The sequence below is a fragment of the Aquarana catesbeiana genome, linkage group LG02 (genome assembly GCF_042186555.1).
Source record: "Aquarana catesbeiana isolate 2022-GZ linkage group LG02, ASM4218655v1, whole genome shotgun sequence".
Lineage (NCBI taxonomy): Eukaryota > Metazoa > Chordata > Amphibia > Anura > Ranidae > Aquarana > Aquarana catesbeiana.
The window spans coordinates 130,101,118-130,126,170 of NC_133325.1; the positions used below are offsets into that span (position 1 = coordinate 130,101,118).

Consider the following 25,053-nt stretch of genomic DNA (forward strand, 5'->3'; position numbering starts at 1 on the left):
AGGGTTTTCCAGCATGAACGGCCTGTGTAAGGTCATGATACAGCACCTCAATAGGATTTAAGTTCGGGCTTTGACTAGGCCACTACCAAACCTAAATTTTGCTTTGTTTGAACCATTTGGAGGTGAACTTGCTGTTGTGTTTCCTATCATTGTCCTGCTGCATAACCCAAGTGCACTTGAGCTTGAGGTCACAAACTGATGGCTGGACATTTTCTTTTAGGATTTTCTGGTAGAGCTCAGATTTCATTGTTCCATCAATTAAGTCATCCAGGTCCTGAAACTGCAAAGCAGCCCCAGACCATCACGCTACCACCACCATGTCTGACTGTTGGTATGGCGTTCTTGTTATGAAATACTGTATTAGTTTTACGCCAGATGTAACGGGACGCACACCTTCCAAAAAGTTTAATTTTTGTCTCATCAGTCCACAGAATATTTGCCTAAAAGTCTTGGGGATAATCAAGATGTTTTTTGGTAAATGTGAGATGAGCCTTTGTGTTATTTTTGGTCAGCAGTGGCTTTGGCTTTGGAACTCTCCCATGAATGCCATTTTTGCCTAGTCTCTTTCTTATTGTTGAATCATGAACACTGATCTTACCTGAGGCAAGTGAGGCCTGCAGTTCTTTGGATGTTGTTCTGGGTTCTTTTATGACCTTCTGGATTAGTCATTGTCATGCTCTTGGAGTAATTTTTGTAGACCGGCCACTCCTGGGAAGGTTCACCACTGTTCAGTGTTCTCTCCATTTGTGGATAATGGCTCTCCCCGTGGTTCACTGGAGTTCCAATGCCTTAGAAATGACTTTGAAACCCTTCCTAGACCGATACATGTACATTACTTTGTTTCTAATCTGTTCTTGAATTTTTTTAGATTGTGGCATTATGTGTCGCTTTTTGTGCTCTGTTAGCGTGCTTCACTTTGTCAGACAGCTTCTATTTATATGATTTCTTGATTCAACGGGTCTGGCAGTAATCAGGCCTGGGTGTGGCAAGTGAAATTTAACTGCATCTTAGATTTACTCAGGTTATTTTTGTATAATATTAAAATTTGTTTGACGATCTGAACCATTTAAGTGTGAGAAATATGCAAAAAAATAAAAAAATCAGGAGGGGTGGAATACTTTTTCACAGCACTGTGTATATATATATATATATATATATATATATACAGTGGGGACGGAAAGTATTCAGACCCCCTTAAATTTTTCACTCTGTTATATTGCAGCCATTTGTTAAAATCATTTAAATTCAATTTTTTTCCTCATTAATGTACACACAGCAACCCATATTGACAGAAAAACACAGAATTGTTGACATTTTTGCAGATTTATTAAAAAAGAAAAACTGAAATATCACATGGTCCTAAGTATTCAGACCCACTACTGTGACACTCATATATTTAACTCAGGTGCTGTCCATTTCTTCTGATCATCCTTGAGATGGTTCTACACCTTCATTTGAGTCCAGCTGTATTTGATTATACTGACTGGACTTCATTAGGAAAGCCACACACCCGTCTATATTAGACCTTACAGCTCACAGTGCATGTCAGAGCAAATGAGAATCATGAGGTCAAAGGAACTGCCTGAAGAGCTCACAGACAGAATTGTGCCAAGGCACAGATCTGGCCAAGGTTACAAAAAATTTCTGCTGCACTTAAGGTTCCTAAGAGCACAGTGGCCTCCATAATCCTTAAATGGAAGACGTTTGGGGCGACCAGAACCCTTCCTAGAGCTGGCCGTCCGGCCAAACTGAGCTATGGGGGGAGAAGAGCCTTGGTGAGAGAGTTAAAGAAGAACCCAAAGACCACTGTGGCTGAGTTCCAGAGATGCAGTCGGGAGATGGGAGAAAGTTGAAGAAAGTCAACCATCACTGCAGCCCTCCACCAGTCAGGGCTTTATGGCAGAGTGGCCCGACGGAAGCCTCTTCTCAGTGCAAGACACATGAAAGCCCGCATGGAGTTTGCTAAAAAACACCCGAAGGACTCCAAGATGGTGAGAAATAAGATTCTCTGGTCTGATGAGACCAAGATAGAACTTTTTGGCCTTAATTCTAAGCGGTATGTGTGGAGAAAACCAGGCACTGCTCATCACCTGTCCAATACAGTCCCAACAGTGAAGCATGGTGGTGGCAGCATCATGCTGTGGGGGTGTTTTTCAGCTGCAGGGACAGGACGACTGGTTGCAATCAAGGGAAAGATGAATGCGGCCAAGTACAGGGATATCCTGGACGAAAAACTTCTCCAGAGTGCTCAGGACCTCAGACTGGGCTGAAGGTTTACCTTCCAACAAGACAATGACCCTAAGCACACAGCTAAAATAACGAAGGAGTGGCTTTACAACAACTCTGTGACTGTTCTTAAATGGCCCAGCCAGAGCCCTGACTTAAACCCAATTGAGCATCTCTAGAGAGACCTAAAAATGGCTGTCCACCAACGTTTACCATCCTACCTGACAGAACTGGAGAGGATCTGCAAAAAGGAATGGCAGAGGATCCCCAAATCCAGGTGTGAAAAACTTGTTGCATCTTTCCCAAAAAGACTCATGGCTGTATTAGATCAAAAGGGGCTTCTACTAAATACTGAGCAAAGGGTTTGAATACTTAGGACCATGTGATATTTCAGTTTTTCTTTTTTAATAAATCTGCAAAAAATGTCAACAATTCTGTGTTTTTCTGTCAATATGGCGTGCTGTGTGTACATTAATGAGGAAAAAAATTAACTTAAATGATTTTAGCAAATGGCTGCAATATAACAAAGAGTGAAAAATTTAAGGGGGTCCCCACTGTATATATATATATATATATATATATATATATATATATATATATATATATATATATATATATACACACACACACACTAAACTTTAGGTGTATCCATATATATATTTTGATGAGTCCCTTAAAACCCAATGGACTGACGCCCTATCCTCATGCTCAAGGACCCTGATGGACATTATTATTGCATCCAAAAAGACGGAGATGGATGTTCTACAAGGAGCTCAGAGCTCCAATTAGCCCTGAAACCATTACAAAGTGCAACCGAATTTACACACCTCGATCAAAGATTAAATAATGATTTGAATCGCCTAGAAAATGAGATCATAATGAATAAAAAGGAAAAAAATTTTACGAGACAAGATCGATTACGATATCAACAACGTATACATCTGGAAACGTAGGCGTAACTGGAGTGGTGCGTCCCAATCCAATAATGGAACCAAAAAGCATATCAGTTTTTCTGACACAGAACTGCAACAGTGGGATGATACTCTGGCCGCCTCTGACTCAGAACCATCACCGGATCGCCCATCTACCAGTAGCCAATTGGACAGGTCTACTCCGATTCCCCAAAAAACGGGGGCAAAAGATCACAGGGGCAAAATTCCTGTCCACAGAGACACTTTAATTTGTTTGATCCAATTGTGGATATTAATAGGTTTGTGAGGAACCTAACAATTAAAAGACACTATTATTCAATAAATGATGGCGTCTCCGTACAATCTATGCCTGTACCTGTTGATCCTATACCTGCTAATGATGAATTTTCTTTCAGGGAGTATTGTGCCGTTAGAGATTTAGAGGAGCTGACAGCGGAAAGCGATATGGGTGGTTGTCTGTAGGTGTGTGCTGGCTCCGTCAGACAGGTCCAATTTAAAACTACTACAAACTTCTATCCAGTGAACTCACGGTCTGCTGATATGGCTAAATTCCAAAAATACATTGAACATGATCTGACGACCCTGGCACACCAGACACAATAGGGTGAGACAGCATGGAATGACAATATTACCAGGGAGGAGAGATTGGCACTTAAAAATCTGAGTGAAGATGACACTATCACTATCCGTAACTCAGATAAGGGAGGGTTGATTGTGATCCTAATCATGGAGCAATATAGACAGGAAGCTATCCAACAACTGTCTGATCAGTCTACATATGGAACACTAAGTGGGGACCCCACCAAAAAGTTTAGAGGTGTACTTATGCAATTGATACGTAGGGACACTGGAATAGGTCTATTTAACCCAAAGGAGGCCGCATCTCTAGCTCCAGACTGTCCCGTTCTCCCCATGTTTTATCATTTGCCAAAGACACACAAGGGGTTAGACCCCCTGTAGGGTAGGTCGATTATATTGGGTATTTATTCCCTGAATGAGCGGTTGGGCCAATGGTTGGACAGACAACTACAGTCATGAGTAAACCAGCTCCCAGGATTCCTTAAGGACACCAATCATCTCCTGTATATCCTGAAAGATCTCAGGTGGCAAGAAGATTACTCATGGGTCACCTTTGATGTGAGCAGCCTTTACGCCTCCATCCCCCACAACCAGGCAATAACAGCCGTACTCTTTTATTTGGAAATGCTAACTGACTTACCAACTGAGCACCGCCTCTTTATTGCAGATGTGCTGGAGTATCTACTGTCACACAATTTCTTTGTGTTTGATGGGGATTTCTACCTCCAGAGGTGTGGGGCAGCTATGGGAGCAAAATTTTACTCACTGGCCAACTTATATATGGGTTGGTGGGAGTGGTCCTGCATCTTTGGAGGTGGTAATCACTACAGAGCTGAGATTGTCGTCTACCTTAGATTTATAGACAATCTCTTGTTGGTTGTGTGTGGGGGTGTGGAACTCATGCCATCCATTCTTGCCTACCTTAACGACAATGAACTTGTCATTCACTGGAACTGCCGATAGCAGCTCTATGTGTTACCTAGATGTTTGCTTGACAGGCGTGGATGGCAAAGTATGCACCACTCTCTACAGGAAACCCCTCTCAGGCAACTCTTTTACTTGCCGAGTCGGGCCACCCAAGACACACGATCAGCGACATCCCTGTGGGCCAATTTTTGCACGGAAAAATAGATTTGAAGTTATAAACAAGGTGACCGGCCAGAAGAACAAATTTAATCAATTAACACTTTCCACTTCTTTCAGCAGTGAATTCAACTTGATAAAACAGATTTTTATTAGACATCTGCCTACCCTGTTCTCCGACAATACTTGTTCTGAGATTCTAAAGGGGGGGTAAATGTCTCACGTAGAGCCCCTTCCTTGGGTTGTTCCCTGTCCCCTAGCTTTTTTCACACCAAAGCCCCTTGGTCACACGGTTACACTGTAATGCCCTGTACACACAATAGGATTTTCCAACAACAAAATCCATGTTTTTTTTCAGACGGATGTTGGCTCAAACTTGTCTTGCATACACACGGTCACACAAAGTTGGTTGGAAATTCCGAACGTCAAGAACGCGGTGACGTACATGTACGATGAGCCGAGAAAAATGAAGTTCAATAGCCAGTGCTGCCCTTCTGCTTGATTCCGAGCATGCGTGGAACTTTGTGCGTCGGAATTGTGTACACACGATCAGAATTTCTGTTGTTTAAAAATTTGAGATCCAGCTCTCAAATATTGTGACAGAAATTCTGATGGAAAATGTCCGATGGAGCCTACACACGGTTGGAATTTCCGACAACAAGCTCCTATCAAACATTTTCCATCGGAAAATCCTATTGTGTGTACGGGGCATTAGGGTAAATACGGATGTTGTGCAGCGGGATGTACCTGTTGCAGCCACATTCATGGTGGTACTACATTTAGTTCCACTGTTAACCATAAAGTATACGATATCGGGTCCTTCTTCAACTGCAATACTAGCCATATAGTTTATTTAATCACATGTGCGATCTGTGGTTTGCAGCATGTGGGAAGAACCATGAGACGCCTTAGGGATTGGTTCCAGGAACATGCTTACAGTGTGGAAAAGAATCTGTCCACCAATGTGGCCAAACATTTTAATAGGTGCTACAATGGGGACAAAACAGCTATGCGGGTTTAGGTCATTGAAAAGGTTAGGGTGCCAAGGCGAGGGGGTGATGCATTCCGGTCCCTTTGTTGGGATTTTCCACCTCCAGACCCGCATCCCGCTCGGGCTCAACTTTGAGTGGGATGTCAGTCATGTTTATGAATGATTCTCACTGTACCCCCCCCCCCGTACATTGGGACCAACGCCAATATTTATCCTACCTCCACACATGTCTGCCATAATTTTACCACTTGCCTCACCGCTCTTAAACTGGGTTGAGTATTATGATCACTTCGTGTGACCTATATTGGCCCACGTTTGGTTCCTGTTAGACATATCGCTGTGCGCTCACTGTGTGATCGCTGTTATTATTGTTATAATATTGGCTTATGTATGGGCTGTGTCAGATAGTATTCGGGTCTGTATGTCCTCATGATTTTGTGTGGAATCCGATAACAATGCATTGGATCCCATGCCCGGGTTTGGTTTTACTTTTGAGATGGTATTTAGCATTTGATTTTTTATTTTGATACTTATTTTCGTTTTTCTTTTGATATGCATCCAAGAGTATTTCTTATCACCTCCAATTACAGGTGTTTCTGTGTGGATACACTGGATCAAGGTTTACTTATTACATATATGGCGCCTGCGTGTAGATTTAGCATTCAGGTGCCATATGATGATTGTGATTGTACTGGGATGTGCACCTCCTTACAGACCCTGAAATGGAGGCAGTTTTCCATGATATAGGTGTGCATGTTTGTGTATATACACATGCATTCATTATGTTGGGATCACTATTGGTCTTGTATAGAGGAATAAACGATTTTAAATGTGTCCCTTGTATGTATGTGTGGGTACGCATGTATGTGTGCACCTGCGCACACGTGCATGTTTATATAAGATAAATGGTTCACGATCTATTACAATGTTTATCTTCTGTGTTTGATATATGTATATTTATTTTTGCTTTTCCTTTATCAATGGTCTGGTCTACATAAGTTACAATTTTTCCATGTCCTTGTGTATATGGAGGGATCCCTCGGTGTGCACGGGAACATGGACCTTCAGTTTGATTTTATATTCAAGTCTCCAACCATATGCTCCTAGGGGCTGAAGTTTGGTGATTGACCGGGCTGTGTTTTACTACTGATTATCATCGCCCCCAGAACACTTGTAACTAATGGGGCGGTCTATTTAAGATCTATAAGTTATTTCAGTCATTGTAATGATTAAGCACAATATGTATGTGTGAAACGCGTCTACGTGACAATATGTTGGTGTTATCATTGTGAACAATAAAAGGCAATCAGGATTTCTGGATGTGCAGCCATTTCTTTCTTCTCTTATATGAAAACACCGCCTGAAGTGTATTATATAATGTACACCACCGAATGAACTCTATAAACTCTCTCTCTCTCTCTCTATATATATATGCTACACTGAATTCAGAGTGTGTGTGTATATATATTAACACACCGCCTTGAAGTGTATTTTATAATGTACACAACCAAATGAACTGTATATATACGCTACACTGAATGCAGAGTGTGTGTGTGTATATACAGTATCTCACATAAGTGAGTACACACCTCACATTTTTGTAAATATTTTATTATATCTTTTCATGTGACAACACTGAAGAAATGACACTTTGCTAAAATGTGAAGTAGTGAGTGTACAGCTTGTATAACAGTGTAAATTTGCTGTCCCCTCAAAAAAACTCAACACACACAGCCATTAATGTCTAAACCGCTGGCAACAAAAGTGAATACACCCCTAAGTGAAAATGTGCACATTGGCCCCAAAGCGTCAATATTTAGTGTGGCCATTATTATTTTCCAGCTGCCTTAACCCTCTTGGGCATGGAGTTTACCAGAGCTTCACAGGTTGCCACTGGAGTCCTCTTCCACTCCTCCATGACGGAGCTGGTGGATGTTAGAGACCTTCCGTTTGAGGATGCCCCACAGATGTTTAATAGGGTTTAGGTCTGGAGACATGCTTGGCCAGTCCATCACCTTTACCCTCAGCTTCTTTAGCAAGGCAGTGGTCATCTTGGAGGTGTGTTTGTTTTCGTTATCATGTTGGAATACTGCTATGCGGACCAGTTTCCAAAGGGAGGGGATCATGCTCTGCTTCAGTATGTCACAGTACATGTTGGTATTCATTGTTCCCTCAATGAACTGTAGCTCCCCAGTGCCATCAGCACTCATGCAGCCCCAGACCATGACACTCCCACCACCATGCTTGACTGTAGGCAAGACACACTTGTTTTTGTACTCCTCACCTGGTTGCCGCTACACACACTTGACACCATTGAACCAAATAAGTTTATCTTGGTCTCATCAGACCACAGGGCATGGTTCCAGTAATCCATGTCCTTAGTCTGCCTGTCTTCAGCAAACTGTTTGTGGGCTTTCTTGTGCATCATCTTTAGAAGAGGCTTCCTTCTGGGATGACAGCCATGCAGACCAATTTCATGCAGTGTGTGGCGTATGGTCTGAGCCCCGACAGGCTGATCCCCCACCCCTTCAACCTCGGCAGCAATCCTACGTCTATTTCCCAAAGACAATCTCTGGCTATGACGCTGAGCACGTGCACTCAACTTCTTTGGTCCACCATGGCAAGGTCTGTTCCGAGTGGAACCTGTTCTGTTAAACCGCTGTATGGTCTTTGCTACCGTGCTGCAGCTCAGTTTCAGGGTCTTGGCAATCTTCTTATAGCCTAGGCCACCTTTATGTAGAGCAGTGGTTCTCAACTCCAGTCCTCGGGACCCACCAACAGGCCAGATTTTAAGTATTACCTTGGGGAGTTGCAGACTAGAATACTGCAATCACTGAGCAGCAAGTGATATCACCTGTGATGTATTTCAGCTATCAGGCAAACCTGGCCTGTTGGTGGGTCCTGAGGACTGGAGTTGAGAACCACTGATGTAGAGCAACAATTCTTTTTTTCAGATCCTCAGAGTTCTTTGCTATAAGGTGCCATGTTGAACTTCCAGTGACCAGTATGAGAGAGTGAGAGCGATAACACCAAATTTAACAAACCTGCTCCCCATTCACACCTGAGACTTTGTAACATTAAAGAGTCACATGACACCAGGGAGGGGAAATGGCTAATTGGGCCCAATGTGGACATTTTCACTTAGGGGTGAACTCACTTTTGTTGCCAGCAGTTTAGACATTAATGGCTGTGTGTCGAGTTATTTTGAGGGGACAGCAAATTTACACTGTTATACAAGCTGTACACTCACTACTTTACATTGTAGCAAAGTGTAATTTCTTCAGTGTTGTCACATGAAAAGATAGAATAAAATATTTACAAAAATGTGAGGGGTGTACTCACTTATGTGAGATAGAGTGTGTGTGTATATATATATATATACAGTATATATTATATACAAACACACACACACAAGTCTCTTTCTATAAATACACCGCCTGAAGTGTATTATATACATATACACACACTAGACTGTGTATACATATCAAATACACTGCCTGCCCTGCCTAAATATAGAGTATACACTGACTATATAGTCTACACTAAACTGACTGTTTATATATCAAATACACTGCAACTAACTTACCTGCCTAATCTAGCTCAATTTATCTCCGTCCACAGTCACACACTATACACAGCCGCTATGTAAGCAGCCTTATATAGTGTGGGGCATGGACTTAGTCCACTTGAGCCATGATTGGCCAAAGGCACCCTGACTTTGGACAATTATGGCTCTCTATGCAGAGTGCGCTGAGATTGGCCAAAGCATGCAGGTCAGGTGCATGCTTTAGCCAATTATCAAACACTAATGCAATGCGATCTCGCAGTGCATTATGGGGCCTTCCACAGAGCTCAAATTTCCCACAACTGCCCCATATTGTTCGCTGTTTGGCAAACACCTGATGTTCAAGCTCATCCCTACTGCTAGTAAGCCCTGAGGCAATAAGCAATTGGATCTTGATAGAGATGTCAGTCTTAAAAGCGAAGAAAAATAAAAACAGAATGGTTTAGAAAACTTCATCAACTTCCATAGATGTCCATCACCTAAGGGTACTAGCAAAAAAACTGGAGTTCCGCACCTAGGGTGGGCTTACATGAGCATGCACTGGGGCATTCCCAGCAAAACCTATGCTAGTATCCAAGCACCTGATGGTAGCAGCATATAACCCATGGTCTGTGACTTCCCGTCCCTTTAATTGTTTTTTTTTTTTTTTTATTTAGTTAACACGAATTGTTTTTTTTTTTTTTTTTTTCTTGGGGGAGGGGGGTCTGGATCAGGTCAGGACACAGCGGCTCTACAACAAATAACTGATAATAGCAATATATTGTTAGCAATTACTAGCAGTAAAGGCTACTTTCACATTGAAATGCTTTACAGGCGCTACAAAGCTAAAAATAGCGCCAGCAAAACACCTCTCCTCTCACTCCAATGTGAAAGCCCAAAGGCTTTCACACTGGAGCGGTGCGCTGGCAGGACGGTAAAAAAAAGTCCTGCAAGCTGCATCTTTGCAGCTCTGCAGGAGCGGTGTATACAACGCCCCAATTGAAATCAATGGGCGCCGCTACAGTGGCGGTTTTAACCCTTTTTTGGCCGCTAGTGGGGGGTTAAAAGTGCCCTGTTAGCGGCTGAAAACCTCCACAAAAAGGACGGTAAAGCACCGCTGAAAATAGCGGCGCTTTACTGCTGACGCCCCAGTGTGAAAGTAGCCTAATAGATCACTGTTGCCATGATCTGCTACTGCATGGATAGCTCTGCTCCCATCTAAGCATGACATTTGGAGTGGCAGGAAGTGATGCTGGCATCACAGCACTTCTCCTTTAAGACAATGCTGGAGAATTAGGTTTACTGGGCTGCAAGGCTGTTATCTTACCAAATGCTCTGTAGCAGGATATAATACCCAGAAGTTGATTGTTTCAGCGTCTACACTTACTGCTGAACCACAGCTGCCACTGTCAGTAGTTCCATCAAATGCAGTACTCTGCATTTCAGACCTGATTTAAGCTATGGAATACAGCAGGCTGCATGCTGAGCACCAGAGGTAAAGTATTTATGATGAAAGGCAGCTCACCTGTTGCAGTAAATTTAGGCAGGCCATACACAGTGCAAACCACAAATTGCAGGAAAGAAATTTGCACGATCCCCCCCCCCCCCCCCCCCCCCCCCATATCAACACAAACAGTGCTGACAAAGGAATCCCTCCTGCCAAGCAATTGTCTGCTCCCGGGGGGGGGGTATGATCCTGTCAGGAGAAGACAGCAATTATCGCTATCAACTATTGCAGCCACTAGTGATAATCGCAAGAGAAGCCAGCAGGCTGGTTTTATATCGATCAACTTGGTGCATTAAGTCTGCCCGTTAACGGTTCAAATCTCAGCCGAGAGATTCAAACAGTGTATGGTCGGGCCTAAGCATTCCCAATCCACAGTAGCACCGTTCTATGAGAACAAACATAATCAGTGTAAGCTGTAGTACCCATAATTACTATATTCATTCCATGTATGGATAAAAGCACCAACATACCTACAAAATTGATGAAAATAACCATATTTGGAAAATGTACCAATATTTTAAGAAGCTTAAAAAAACCCAAAACAAAAAAAACAGGCAGTGTATTAACCACAAACTTTTAGCTATTTATTACTTGGGGACTTGTAAACTTGTATGGGCTTAATATATTCGCAACGCAATATCTGTAAGGCAGTGTAGGCAAAAGGGTCAGTGTGTACGTGGCCATTGAGCAAACCATTTACTTGGTCCAGGTCTCATTAAAATTAACATTGCTGGCTATATTTGGACTGCACCTGATAACGCAGTCCTGATGTATAGTACTTTCACCACCAGGGCATCTTCCAACTGGTCACCTTGTTGCAGGTTCTGCATACACTATTTTGTATACTGAACACTTCAGACAGCAATGGGGAGGTGGCAGGGTAAGATCATGACACATTATCATTGCTGTGTCCCTCTTTTTTTGGAGACTTCCTTTACGGTGTAGCTATTGGGACAGAAATTTGGAAGAAGCTCATGGTAAATAAGTGTTTTCATTGGAAGGTATCCCACTTTTGTGGCAGCAGCAACAATTAAGTTTTTGACCTAGCACCACTTTTTGTCCTGAAGAAAATGGTCACAGGTAGTGAGGGCAGATCTTTCCAAAGGGGCAAAGGCAATAATACAAACCTCACGGAGATTCAATTTTAACACTTGGCCTGTGTTCCATTTAAACCATTAGCATCATTATCACATCCATCAAGGTACTTACGATTAACAAGCAGTTAAAAACTCAACAAAACTATAGCTCCCAACATTTAAGCATAACTTTATTGCTTTTGCATAGTCTTAATCATCAAGTTTTAAAACGATTGAAGAAAAAGCACGAATGCCACAATGGAGATTAGATACTCCTGTAATAATAATAATCTGTATTACATATCCACCAAAATATTCACCTGGTCGCCAAAACCGGAAAACGGTCTTGAACCACAAAAGTGCTACGTAATGAAAAGTGGACAGGCACCCAGTAGCAATTTGTTTTCCAAACAATACACATACCAAGGACTCCCATTATTCTTCTAAATTATATTGGTGCTTATTCTGATAACTGCAGGTCATATGGTGTTAACTGCAACATGATTTCTAAAAATGCAAGTTAACTCTCTGCTCACTTGCTAGTGTCCAATGGAAACGAATTGGCACCATGCAAGTCTTCATATATTCTGATCCAACTGTAGTGTCCGATAGTGAAATACTCTGCAGGCAGACAAGTGTGATCTCTTCTACTAATTACTGATAAAGCAATCTGGTTGCTATGAGAAATAAGTCTACATTTGATAAATTGGGTCAACAGAAAGAGAAGGGAAAGAAATGCTAGAATCTTATTACACAATTAGCTAACCATTTTCTTTTCTTGAAGGTGAGTAATTAGAAGGATGCACAACACAAAAGCATTCTTACTATTACATAATTTGAATTTTTAAACACAAGTAAGAATTTTCCAGGCATGTTGAAAGATTGGCAGATCGCTAGGAAGAGGTTCAAGAGAAATAACAAAGTAGAACTATAGGTAAAAAATATTTTTACATTTTGATAAAAAAAAAAAAGTACGGGAGGGGGGTTATAACCTGTCAGATTTTTTTTTGTTTGTGTCCCATTGTGGCGATTTCCCTCCACTGCCTAACCCATAGCCAAACAAGAAGTGCGAGAATTGAGAGAATTCTTGGAGGACCCCCCAGGTCACCAGAAATAGTGTCCACATTGGAAGATTTCCTCCCTACTTTTCTGGGGACAACCCAAAATTTGGGATTTTTTTACCTTCACTGATAATGGTAAACAGGACAAAATAGAGAGGGTGGATCTCTCTAATGGGGGCACAGACAGCAAAAAATCATGCATTATAATCCATATCCAAAACTTTAAAAAAAAAGTTTTGCCTTTAGTTATAACTTAACCGACAGCAGCACCTGATCAAGGTCAGCTGGGCACCTTTGGGGGACGATGTATTACAACATTTATTTTCCTAACTGCTTTAGTCCCAGAGCTTTTTTTTTTTTTTTTTCAGCTTTTGTTTACATGCATAGAAATTCATATTAGGCCTTAAGATTATTAAAACCCCTCAAAAAAAAAAAAAATTCTAAGAGCATACACCCTAAAGAAATAGTGGTAGTTCCAATTGTTGATGTTACAAGATATTAGCGCAACAGTTTGATTCAGAACACATACGCAATAGATTTCCTAAACTTCTGGTAAAATATAAAAGATATATAAGGGTGTGCGGAGTAAATAGATACCCATCATTTCAAGCCTTAAAATTGCATGCACCCATGAACTGGCATCAAATTTCAGAATCCTATATTTTCCCACAGGTTGCCGCTTTAAAAGTTAACCACAAATAATGCACCTAGAGTTATTGTGCCCACTCGGGCATGCATGGCGATATGGAACATGGGTGCACGTGCATTAATATGTATGTTTATGTGGGGAGATTGAGTACTTGGGAGTAACTAATTTATTACAATTTTTACTAAACTTTATTTTTCATTACATAGCGGACTAAAAGACCCCCGATATCTCTCACCTGTCCTCCTGTGTTGCTGTGGTTGTTGAAGTGATCGGGCGGCTTCATAGCTGCCTATATCACCTCCACCCAAGACCCCTTTCACACTGCCGACGCCCGGCCACAGCAGTAAAACAGCAATATTTTTAGCGCCACTTTACCAGCGCTATTCGGCCGCTAGCGGGGCAGTTTTACCCCCCCCCCACTAGCAGCCAAAAAGGGGTTTAAATCCGCCTGTAAAACGCCGCTGGTATCGCAGAGCTGCCCCAATGATTTCAATGGGGAGTAGCAGTGAGTTCACTGCTCCAAAGAAGCTGCTGGCAGGACTTTTTTTTTGACACCCTGAGGGCTTTCACACTGGAGTGGCATGGAGCAGCTGTTTTAAGGCGTTGTGCAGGCGCTATTTTTAACGGTATAGCGGCTGCAAAACACTCCAGTGTGAAAGGGGTCCAAGAGCCGACAGTTGTATAAAAATTGTACTCTGCCGCTATAGCAGCCAGGAGTGCGGTTAATGCCCTCCTGCTTCATGTACACGTATTTGTGGCCTCACAGAAGTAGGTCGTGTTCTGTTTGGCCGCATACATGTTTGTCCTGGGAGCTTGCTGCACAGCATGCTCCCAGTGCAGGGACTAGACTCTCTATTTTGGGTTGTTCTTTGATGGTAGATAGTAACAGCAAGAAATATAGAGCTAAATAAAAAAAAAAATTGTTTTGTGCTAGTCTTCCTTTAAAAAAATCAGCATATATCCATTACCATTTACTACCATATGAAAGGCACTGTGAAAGGGATAATCTACATAGATAGAACAATTAGTTGCGATGATGCGATTAAACTGCGTTCAGGCATTGGGATTTGTTTTACTCTCATCATGGAGGGATTAAAATGGCGCTGGGATTGCAGCTTACTATTTCTTAAATGTAATGGCTCCATTCACTTTTTTTCAGACATTTTCTTTTTATTAAAAAAAGAAGCCTGTTTTTCAAAAGCAGAAGCTTTCCAGCAGAATGTATCAGTTACAGACATGAGACAAACCATTTACCACTAGCACGGTGCTTCAAACGATCAGCTTTTATTTCTTTATTTGAAACCTTTATCCCAAAAGAAAAAAAACGGTTTGCTGTAACCTCTTGTAAAGTAATTTGCTGGAGTTTGGCTTTAATTTTTTAGTGCATTTAAAGCGGTAGTAAACCGCAATCAAAAAAGAAAAAAAAAACATCCGAGCAGTTTAAGTCAAAATGTGCTAGTATGCATTGCATAGTAGCACATTATAATAGACTTGGCTGACAACGAAGCCATCCAGCGGCACGCTATCATCGCTGAAAGCACTTCCATCTTCACGGGCTTGGCGATGACGTCACTCCAGCGCACGCACAAGTCGCTGTTTGCGCCGGTGACCTCACCGGCTGCATCTTAAGCAAATATCTCCCAACCGGTGCACGTTTAGGAGAGATTTACAGTACCTATAGGTAAAAATCATACATGATGGGCATTTACTCCCACTTTAAATCTGTTAGTACATCTAAAACACCCCCCCCCCCCCCCCCCCCAAGACTACCAATGTTGCTGTCCAAAGGCGTGCAACTTGCCAGATCACCAGGTGAAAACAGCAGCTACCACATGGTTTTAGGGTTAAAGCATGGTTACCAGCTGTTTATAAAGGAATGGCCACCCCTCCTCCACTCGTTTTTGGATAAATATTTTTTATTTTTACTTACCTTATGTGACATACTGAGTAAACTTCCTTCCTACCTCAGCCGCTGCGTCATTTCCTCCTTCACCCCGCTGCCTTCTGGGAACTGTGCGTGTCCCAGAAGACGACGGGCCATTCAGAAAGCGCAGTAGGAAACCGGCGGTGAAGCCTGCAGGCTCCACTGCTGGTTTCCCTTAGTTACAATAGTGGCACCTGCACCCGATCCGATGGACAGATCGGCCTCGGAGGGCCGACAACACGGGCTCCCTGGACAGGTAAGTGTCCTTATTAAAAGTCAACAGCTACAGTGTTTGTAGCTGCACTGACTTTAAAAAAAAATTATTTTTTTTTTGCGCCTGGAACACCGCTTTAAGTAGCAGTTCTTTAAACCTTGCATTTTAAACTGTATAGACAGCCAAGTCAGTCATTTTAGCATCAATTCACATAACTAGTTTTATACGCAGTCACTGTTTTTCGCAAAATACTCTTCTTAAAAATCAAGTTGTAATTTTTATTCCACAATAAATGAACACTGAACTATTGAAAGCCTCTACTTCCCACAAATCATTTTCACCTCCACCAGAAGTGGGTCCATTTTCTGTTCTGCTCAGACACCTCAGGTTTACTCCAGCCTGAAGGTAGCAGTGTTTTAGGAGCAAGAACCCATGAGATTGCCTTTGTGAAATGACTTGCATGCAAAACACAGCAAAAAAAAAAATCTACAATACAAGCATACATGGGGTAAATGCAGCAGATCTGAACAGTAAATATGGTTGGTTTAAATAAATAAAAAAACAAAAAGACCATATAATGCACATTAAAGCGGCTGTATACCCTTATTTTAGTATACCCCTATAATAAGGTTTACCTGCAGGTAAAATGAACGTACCTGTACAGTTTAGGAGATATTCACTTTGCATGCAGCTGCTGACGTCAGCATTGCATGCGCAGTGAATGCCCGGCTGAAGGTCCAGCAGACGGACCTTGCCAAGAAGACTCCCGCGCGCGCATGCGTGGGAGCAACGGCATTGCGGTTCCGGCCACTCACAACCCGGAAGAAACGCTGGGGGCAAAATGTCAGCTCTCGCCGTGGATTGGGCTGCGATATGGGGACCTCATTCTAAGGTAAGCATTTCATAATGAACTAGTATGCGGTGCATACTAGCTCATTATGCCTTACAGGGCTTTTTTTATTTTTTTTTTTTACTTACACATGTGCGGATATAGAACCGCTTTGATGAAAATCCTGCATGCATTATGCTTTTGTGAATTTATTCGAATGCATACAAAAATGGCCTTTTTTATTCTGAATATAGTAGAGAATTGAGAGAAAATCCTCTCAGACAGCTGTTACCAGGAGAGGTGTCTCCATTGGAAGATTTCTCCTCTGCTCCTGTTCTGAAGACAACTCAAAACATTGGACAAATGGAGTGTTTATGTTACCAAGGGAGACATAAAACAGCAATACAAACCCAAAAAGGGTTGTCAACGTGCTCTACTTTTTTTTTTTTTGAAACAGAGGGCTTGAGATATATTTTTTGAATAAGCATAAAAGCAACATAAAGGGGTTGGTTTACTAAAACTGAAGAGTGCAAAATCTGATGCAGCTGTGCATGGTAGCCAATGAGCATCTAACCTCAGTATGACAAAAAAAAAAAAAAAAAAAAAAAGTGGAAGCCGATTGGTTTCTATGCACAGCTCCACTTGATATTTGCACTCTTCAATTTTAGTAAACCCCACGGTGACAAGATGGAATTTCTCCCCCACCCTAGCTGGTACCACACTCCCTTAAATACCATGCAGAGAAAAAGCATCACACAGAAAAGTTCTCAACAAAAAACGTGATTTTGTTTTAGGTGGAGGGGCAGGTGGAATATAAATCTAAAATTACTGTTCCAAATGGATGTGTAGATTCAGCAGCGTTCAAAGGAATTAGTACAGATATTTGAATGCTGCCTCTGCTCCTTACTCTTGCTTCACTATTTGGTGAGTCACTGATCTGGAACAAGTATGGATATGTCATGTACCAGAATACCAAATATCAACATACCTGTTCAGGTCAATAACTTTTGGTAAGTAGCAAAACAAGGTTAAAATAGAACTAAAAGCAGAACTTTTATTCTATTTTGGATATAATAAGTGATGGTTATAACCCCTTTTTTTCTTTAGCCATCTGTATCCCATTAGGGAGATTGCCTTCACTTCCTGTTTCATAGCCAAAACCGGAAGCGAGAGGAAATCCTTCCAAAGTGAGGGAATCCTTCAGTGTCCCCTAGAACTAGTATCCTCATTGGAAACTTTCCCCTCTACTCCTGTACTGATGATAACCCAAAATTGTGAATTTTATTTCACTATCAATCTCAGCGATAAAGATAAATAGAAAAGTAGACAACAATAAAAACCTGACAGGTGTTCTAATCCCTCTCCATTATCAAAAAAAGAAAAGTAGTTTTACCTTTAGTTATATTTTAAGTGCCTGTTTTTAAAGGGCTTTGGGCCTTTGTCAAGTTTACTTTTGACATCAGCATTGAGATTCTTCTGAGATTATTCAATATTCATTTGCATTTGGCCACCTTCTAACTGCTTTTCCATTCACATAGATTTTAATGCAGTGAAGCAGTTCCGACACAAAGAAAAGCCCATGGACTGAGGCCCTAAGGATGCCAGAGCCTTTACATTCAAATACAAGTCAAAAATTGCAGCTCCCATACTCCTAATTTGCTCTAAGGTGATATGATCAAGGTGTCATTTAACTGTCCTGACCATCTGCCAAAATAGAATTCCCAGCAGTTCTTAAAACAGGTAAAATAAAATATACATAGATGTACATACTTTACATAAGATGCTCATATCAACCATAACTGGAAAAAGTAAGATTTGCAAGATGACATTTTAATTAATAAAAACATATTTCTGCCAAAAAAAAAAAAAAAAAAAAACATGTTAGAAGAAAATACCAAAATAAAACAATAGCTTATACGTGCTTTCCAGAAAAAGTTGTATTTCTTACATTTTTAGGCTAAGCAGACAAGTTAAGAAGTTTTATTTGTTGGGTGGAAGCATAAGAATCACAAATAAAGAAAATACATGGTAATGTTTTAATCAGAATGGAAAGGGTGGGGCTTGAGGGGAAAAAAAAACCAAAAAAAAAAAAACCAAAAAAAAAAAAAACCAAAAAGGAGGAAGAAAATAAAAATAATCACAATTCATTCACGTTACAGTACACAAATATTGACAGCATTTTTCAAGAGTCTAATTTTTGGTACAGGTGTGGATTTTGTTGTCTACATAATCCAATAGGGGGGGGGGGGGGGGTTCCACCAAACTAAAAATAAAAACAATTCCCTATTAGTTTACATCAGAATTTAAAAATGAAAACAGTGTTATGGAAAACTCAGTACTGCTACGAATACAGTTATTGAATTTAGGAACCTGGGTAAAACCTTCTTTTATTTTTTACAGAAAGCTTTTGCAACAGCAGAATTGTGCAATATGGAGATAAAGCAAGTATACATGGCACATTCTCATTCAGATCTGGTCATGTAAAAAGTTACAAACATCCCTAAGTTCAAATAAATAATAAAAAAAATGAGTTGTGTGTTTGTTATGTCTCCTAAAACTCACTACAAGGAAAATGCAAATGTCACACAGATATTTACATTAGAATACCCAAATTGGGTACACTGCTACAAAACTCATAAAATACATGGGGAGTAAACATGAAATGTTTTTTACTCTTAGTTCTCAGTAATTCACTCTAGCAGCTTGGCTATCTAATGCTGTTTTATTTCCTTTTTCGGGACTGCTTTAGTGACTTGCAATTTTTAGTCTGTGTCGTCGTCCAGTTCATAACTGCTTTTGTCATAAATATCCTTGACTACTAAAACCCGTATAAGCATGTTTTCCAAAGTGTTTCGATCCAGGGAGGAGGATGTGAACCACAGAAGGGATTCGGAAGTAGAGGAGCTTTCTGGATTCAAGTAAAATAAATCCATTCTCTGGTCAAGATTTGAGGGGCTAGAAACAAAAAGACATGAAATGAAATTGGTTAGAAATTTTGGGGCTTGTGTATATGCACTTCAGAAAAATCTAAATGTTGTGTGCTATCAGATGCTTCTGAGATGATTTGATTTGCCTTTTAACTGCTCAAGGAGTTGCTTCAAGCTGCTTTTGCATTCACAGGACCTGTATGATAAAGCAAAGCACCTCAGATGCAAAAGCCTGTGTACTGGACACATTGCATGAGAAACTTCAGAAAGAAAATGAAGCTGTTCCTTGAAGAAAATACTGTAGTCATTTCACATCTATTATTGCTGTGGCTTTCACCCCGTTTTCTTCATCACAACACCGCTCTTCAAACTGCTTTACAGTAACTCCAATGACTGAGCTGTTCACAACTTGCATTGAGATGGCGGTACCCAAACACACCCACTGCCCAAATAAGTTTAAAGCAAACCTGTAATAGTTGGAGACCAGGCACCACCAAAAGGTAGGGCCAGCTACCCAACGTATTACCAGAACATAAGCTATAACCCCCTGAACAATGGCAACATAAGCTGAGTCCCCATTTTCCTGGAAAAGCAAAATCAGGCACACCCTCCAATGCATCCCCCAGCTTCAACTGATAAAATTTAGTATTATTTAAATAACAGTTTTGGGTGCATATCCCACCCAGCTTAATCCCCAAACTGCCACTAGTGTACATATGGGTGTGGTATTTATTTCAGGTACTTACATAGCGGTGTCAATTTACGCAGCGCTTTACATACATATTGAACATTCACATCAGTCCCTGCCCTCAAGAAGCTTAAAATCTAAGGTCCTTAACTCACATTTATACATACACATACTAGGGCCAATTTAAATAGGAGCCAATTAACCTACCAGCATGTCTTTGGAGTGTGGGAGGAACTGAGTACCCAGAGGAAACCCACGCAGGCACAGAGAGACCATGCAGACTCCAGGCAGGTAGTACCATGGTTGGGATTCGAACCGACAAACCTAGTGCTGTTAGGAGGAAGTGCTAACCACTTGCCACTGTGCTGCCCCTGATTATTACAGATTTCTTAATGGCGTTGGGAACTTATTGGACCCCAAAATAAAAACTTAAAAAAAAAAACCCCACCAAATGTTGGCAGAAGAAACGGATAAATGTCTGCAAATACCTTCTATTATCATTTAGCGCACCCTTGGGGTCATAATCCTGATCTACTCTTTATTCATATGCAAATCAGTCAGGCCCACTCTCAGAAATCCACAACACTTTATAGGTTAGAAAAGCCAGTGCATTGCATCATCTTATATGGTAGAGTGGAAACATTTCTCAGTTTGATCGGAAACTTGATATTTCTGTGCAGGCTGCCTAAGATGTCCATGTTTAACCTCTTACAAGCAACCAAACTTCTTGTCAAATGGAATGCTGTACCATCAGCAACCTCTTCCCTTCATTATATTCAGCAGATTTGTAGGTGCTGGACTTGAATCCTAATGGGTATATACTGGCATTTTTTTTTAGTTTTGGAAAAAGGTCAGGGTTAAAACCTCTGCCAGGTATTTATTTCTGTATGTGTCCCTGCTAGGCAGTTTCAGCTCAGGGGCTATAACCCCTCCCACTTGTTTAGTTTTAGTAAGCAGTCCATAGAGCAAATGACAGCAAAGGACAAAACTGATTTTACAGCAAGCACTATAATCCTATTTTATATATGGTCTATTAAAGGACACAGATTGATGATAACTAAGCAACCTAGGGATGTCCAAAAGCAATTCAGAGGAGCAAGCAGAACAAAAAACACACGTGAACAAACCCAAGAAGAAAAAAAATAAAATGGAAAACAGGGGTGTTTAACAGCTGGTTGCAGGACCTTTCAGCCAAGAGTAGCAGCTACTGAGGCAAACAGTGGTATAACACAGAAAATACTAGATTTAAATGCCATGCTTGGAGTGGAGGCCCAATAGGGGATGCAACATGTGTACCCTCTTTCCCTTGCATAATACAAAGCAGTGAAAGATGATCAAGAGAATTTTGGAAAAGGACATCCAACGTAAACATCTGACCTTTGACGATTCTAAGGGCTAAATGTTGTTCTACCTCTAATTGAGGAAAGGAAAAACAGGGCCAACCAAAAGTGATCACATCAGTGAAAATTTGTTTTCTAGGTTGTGGGAAATAGATTTACGATCTTTAATCATGGTCGGGATAAACTGAAACATGCTGTCTCTCAATTCATGGCTTTCAGTAGCTACACCATCAAAGGAAGCGAACGAGAAACAAGGTAGAAGATCAGTCCTTTTCGAGAACAGATCTGGCCGATCATACGAGACAGGCGTACCGTACTCTAGGGCTTTATGACTGACTGGAATGCCTTTGATCCTTCGAAGTAGGTTATTTCAGGAGTTTTAGGGGAGCAAAAGCAATAAAAAAAGGGTATACTGATCCTACAGCACCACCAGGGTATCTGTCCTGCTGGGTCCCAGGTCCTGGAAACAAATCTGCTCAGTTGATTGTTAAGCCAAGAAGCTAACAGATCCACGTCTGACATATGATCCAGATGTGACAGTGGTAATAACCTGAAGGTGGCGAGAGGTAGGAGTTTTACGGTCCTGAGTAACTAACACTACTTAAACCTGCTTAGAATTCCTAAACACAGCATAAAAACTGCATGATGAGCTGTGTTTTTTTTTTTTTTTTACTTCATGAACTTGCTGGCTTGCAGTGTCTGTCTTGTTCGAAATCCTGCAATTGGTGCAGCTTCTGCTCTTACATACTAACAGCATAATCACATATGTATGGATTGAATAGATGGTGCAATCAGTTGGGGATGAACAATACAAACAGGTACTGCAGTTGCCTGGAGATCAGTTTGATCAACTAACTCTATACCACCAGGCTTACTAAGTGCCAAAGTGGACTTTGTAATATCAAAGAGAAAAAAGTAGGGCTGCAACTAACGATTATTTTCATTATCGATTAGTTGGCCGATTATTGTTTCGATTAATCGATTCATCGGTTAATAACCTTAAAAAAAAGTGTAGTGTATAATTTAGTTAATATGTAAAGTTTAAAAAAAGGCAATTTATTCCTAAATATCTTTATACGCAGGGGTAAATATGAATAACCAACTGTTTGGTTAGGGAGTAAAATCTTTAATCCTCTCTGAGAATAACAGACAGAAGAGATATACTCTATTAGAGGTTGAATCTGGTAAATATCATCAGACTCAGATCAAATTTTTTTATTTAAAGAAAAAAAAATTCTAGACTGTTTTGCAGATTTTCAAACAGAACAGTAATATTACATGCTTTTCTGCAGCTTCTCCATTGAAGTATATTGAACCAAAAAGCACCCTTTCCAAATACACAGCAGCTGAAAAAAGCATAGATGTGAACGTTAAATGAACTGTAGTGCATTTCTGCAAAAAGCACCAAAAAAACACATGGGTGAGAACCAGGCCTAAGACATTTAGTAACATAATGGAGTTAAAAAAAAAAAAAAAAAAAAAAAAAAATTAGCCCTTCGTTTTTTTACTGTGCAACAGTGAAAGTAATATTTACAGTAGAGATTGTTTGCTCTTTTTGTACTATATAGGGCTAATTTTTAGCTTTTTTAACCCCATTATGTTACTGGCCGATTAATCGATTATGAAAATAGTAATCGATTAATTTCATAATCGATTAGTTGTCGATTAATCGATTCGTTGTTTCGGCCCTAGAAAAAAGGAAATGGTGCCATATCCCTAAGTGCACTGTGCGTATTTTGATGGATCTCCCCATTGATTACTTAAGAATTACTGATACAATGACGATCTAGAGAGAAAGGTAATCTCTTTACAGTAATCAAGGTCATTCTGAATTTAAAATTGTGATGGGTGATCAAAGTGTGACTGAGAGTGAATACAGCTCTCAGCTTTTTTTTTTACAACAAGGTTGGTCTTTATTTAAGAAATTATGGTACACAATACAGAAAAGAAAACAATACAGTGGTCACAAATAGAGCTGTACATGTCTTATAGAAGGAGCAGTGAAATCACATACAGTAGTATTTATTCGTGCATAGTATCAAAGCTAGGAGGTAGAGAAGAGAAAGGGGGGGGGGAAGAGAGGAAGCAGATGGGGTAGAGGAGGATTGGATGGGCAGGGGGAAATATCAGGGATAGAAGGGAAGGGATGGGGGATCCAACACCGCGTAGATAACCACAGACAGTTAGCAGGAATGTGCTAGGTCACGTTTAATGTAAACCGCAACCAGGATCAGTCCAAGGCTGCCATACCCTTGTGTACTTCTGAGGGCATCCCCTACTTATACATGTCAATTTGTACATAGGAAGGACAGCATTAACAGATTTTTCCCACACCCCCACCGTTGGAGGCCTGCTAGAAATCCACTTTAATAAAATCTCTTTTTTGGCATAGAAGAGCAACAACGAGACTAGCAACTTCGTATATCTAGGTCTCTGGTCATCATCATGTATGACCAGTAAACCTAATTCAGGTGTTAAGGGTTGTAGACGAGCATTAATTCCCTCCATAATGGCAGACCAATATAGTGCTAGTTTAGGGCAGGCCCAAAACATGTGGATGTAGGAGCTATCAGAGTGGCAAGGCGGGCAGTCCGGGGACCTCCCCGGATATATTCTATGCAGCCTCTGAGGCGTAAGGTATACCCTATGGAAGAATTTTGTTTGCACAAATTTATCCCTAGAAGATATCAGCAGTCTAAAGCCGTCCTCAAAACTGTCTTTCCATGATTGTCTGTCTAGCGTCGGGATGTCAGCCTCCCACCGAGTCCAGAGTATGTCCATCTTTGGAGAGTCTTTCCTAATTAAGGTTAGGTATATTGCAGACAAAGGCTTGGATAGAGACTCTTGGGCCAGCAAATCCTCCACCACATCTAATTCAAGATTGAGTGACGTCGGGAATTGTGCCCGAAATGCATGCCGTAACTGATAGTATCGGAATATCATCCAATCAGGGAGACAGCTCTCAGCTTTGGTGTGAGTGGTCCAGATAATACGTGATGACTTTTTTAGACAATATTGTCATTTTTAATATGGTGGAGGATTGTGGAATTTTTAACAATTTACTGTACTCAATCTTTTTTTTTATATACTAATAAAATAATTACTAGCTATAACGCAGATGTCAGGTTATTTAACCTGTGTGTGTATGACCTTTCTATTGTACATAGTTGCTTGAGGTGGTTCTGTATTTTGGTTTTGAGGACAACATTCCTAACGGGTGAGTTTAGATTTTGCTGGGATACAACCAAACCTTTTTTTTACTGCTTATTTTTATGTCTCAAAACAGCTTCTGATGGAGAGATGATGCTTCTCGCTGGACATCTAATGCAAGTCTGGCTGCCAGTTCTCCACCTCAGGAATGTGCACCGTGGAGATAAATAGAACATGAATTTCTGCCCAGGAAAGGAAAGATTTTGCCTGGTGGGTGTGGATATTTATGCAGAGACATACCTGTTACACTCTATATATGGGTGTAACATGTTA

General features: G+C 40.8%; 1 protein-coding gene across 3 annotated transcripts in view; it reads right to left on the reverse strand.

The window, feature by feature from the left end:
- Positions 1–18,534: 18,534 nt before the first annotated feature.
- The window catches only part of ZMYM2 (zinc finger MYM-type containing 2), a 134,470-nt gene continuing 127,951 nt past the window's right edge, over positions 18,535–25,053 (reverse strand). For all 3 annotated transcript variants that reach the window (XM_073613468.1, XM_073613469.1, XM_073613467.1), the window contains one exon: positions 18,535–19,570. In XM_073613468.1, coding sequence (XP_073469569.1) covers positions 19,378–19,570 — 193 coding nt within the window. In that variant the 3' untranslated portion in view covers positions 18,535–19,377. The remainder of the gene's footprint in view (positions 19,571–25,053) is intronic.